This window comes from Equus asinus, chromosome 8, assembly GCF_041296235.1.
Source record: "Equus asinus isolate D_3611 breed Donkey chromosome 8, EquAss-T2T_v2, whole genome shotgun sequence".
NCBI classification, from domain to species: domain Eukaryota; kingdom Metazoa; phylum Chordata; class Mammalia; order Perissodactyla; family Equidae; genus Equus; species Equus asinus.
In genome coordinates, this window is record NC_091797.1 from 37147854 (window position 1) to 37149950 (window position 2097).

Below are 2097 nucleotides of genomic sequence, written 5' to 3' on the forward strand. Positions count from 1 at the left end.
CTGTTTCCTCCATTAGAGAGTGATTAGTATTTAGGCAATCTTGTTTATTTCATATGTTACCAAAAATTCTGTGCCCTAGTGAGAGTACATGCTCAATAAGTGCTGAAAAAGTGAGGGAATGGAAGAGTGGTTGAGGAATGGATGGGTGGATGAACCATTGGTGAAGAGATGCTCCATTATACTATTACTGCCAACAGGTAAATGGGGTCAGTCCCAACCAATTAGTCTTTTTACTGCCTCTCTTACATCTTTGTTTCTGAGGGTGTAGATTAGAGGGTTGAGGCTAGGGGTGACAACAGTATAAAAGAGGGCAATGAACTTGCCTTGATCTTGAGAATTTCCTGATGGTGGCTGGAGATATATGCACATGGCTGGAATGAAAAAGAGGGATACAACCAGAAGATGGGCTCCACAGGTCCCAAAGACTTTCTGAAGGCCAGTTGTTGACTGCATCCTCAGCACAGCCCGGGCAATGGCACCATAGGAGCTGAGAATGAGGATGAGAGGTATGAGAACAAAAATAGAGCTGGTGACCATGAGGGTCAGCTCATTAGCATGGGTATCAACACATGACAGTCGTAGCAGTGCTGGAACTTCACAGAAGAAGTGGTCCACTTGACGATTTCCACACAGGGGTACCCAGAATGTAAAGGAGGAGTGAACAGCTGAGTTGGTAAACCCACTTACCCAAGAAGCCACAGCCAGCAGATGGCAGAAACGAGGGTGCATGAGGACAGTATAATGCAAAGGTCTACATACAGCTACATAACGGTCATAAGACATCACCACCAGTAGCACACATTCTGTGGTTCCCAGTGCAAGGGAAAAGTAAAGTTGTATCATGCAACCAGCATAAGAGATGGTTTTCTCTAGGCCCCAAAGGTTAACCAGAAACTGGGGGATGGCACTGGTGGTGTAGCAGAGATCCAGAAAAGAGAGGTTTGAGAGGAAGAAGTACATGGGAGTGTGGAGATGGGAGTCCAGGTATGACAAGATAATAATAAATAGGTTGCCTATCAATGTCATTGAGTAGAACATCAAGATAACCACAAAGAGAACTGCTTCCAAATGAGGCCAATTAGAAAAACCCAGTAGAACAAAGTAGCTTTCTGAACTTGCATTGATTTTTTCCATCACCATTCATTTCTTGTTACCTGAGGAAAGAATATTATACACTCAAAAGAAGTGAGGACATGCTAAAAGAATCACAGGGACACATGAAAAAGAAACAGAAACCAGTCTGAAGGGTCTACCACTATTCAATCCTAGGGTAATTTGGGCATTAAGAGCAACTATAATACTAACGACTTGAAAGAAATAAGAATCTACAAGATCATATTGACATTAAAAAAAAGAAAGAATATATAAATAGTAGAGAATAAAAGTTAGTTTTCTTGGTAGGATGCTAATTACTAAATATAGATGGAATGGTGGAGTTAGAAAAACATAAATGGATGCTAAAAACTAGTGAGTGAAAATATGATTAGTAAAAGGATATTTACAGTTTAAAAAACCTACCCACAAATTACTTGTTAATTACAAAATGAAAAATAGTACACTTTACAACAGAAAAACCTGGTGCACATCACCATGGCCAAGTAATCAATGTTAACATCACCAATGTTGAGACAAACCAACATTATGTGCCTATTAATATGACGTTCTGACCAGGACATAATGTTACATCAGTGATATTCCTGCCAAAAATGCACAGCCCGATTCTAGGAAAAGAAACATGAGACAAACTCAAATTGAGACAAGTTTGACCAAATATCTGGCCTGTATTCTTCAAAAATATCAAGTTCAATGAAGACAAATAAAGGCTAAGGAAGTGATTCATATTAAAGGAAATCAAAGAGACGTGATAACTAAATGAGTGATCTTTGACTGGGAAAACAATAGTTATTAACAACATTATTGAGACACTTGGAGAAATGTGAATATAGACAATGGATTAAATAATAATATTGTATCCGTATTAAACTTTCTGATTTTGTTAACTCTACAGTGATTATGTAATTTAAAGCCCTTGTTCTTAGGAAATAAACACTTAAAGAGACACAACATCTCCACCTTACTCTCAAATAGTCCAGAAAA

At 38.5% G+C, this 2097-nt stretch overlaps 1 protein-coding gene across 1 annotated transcript; it reads right to left on the bottom strand.

Annotated features, from left to right (window-relative positions):
* Window positions 1-207: 207 nt before the first annotated feature.
* Window positions 208-1140, bottom strand: LOC106843521 (olfactory receptor 2J3-like). Its single transcript, XM_014860551.1, has one exon. It carries the CDS (start codon window positions 1138-1140, stop codon window positions 208-210), a length of 933 nt encoding a protein of 310 aa, XP_014716037.1.
* Window positions 1141-2097: the final 957 nt, after the last annotated feature.

Bases quoted from the DNA above. Each gene is read 5' to 3' on its own strand.
- LOC106843521 (XM_014860551.1), bottom strand. From the start codon at position 1,140: ATGGTGATGGAAAAAATCAATGCAAGTTCAGAAAGCTACTTTGTTCTA.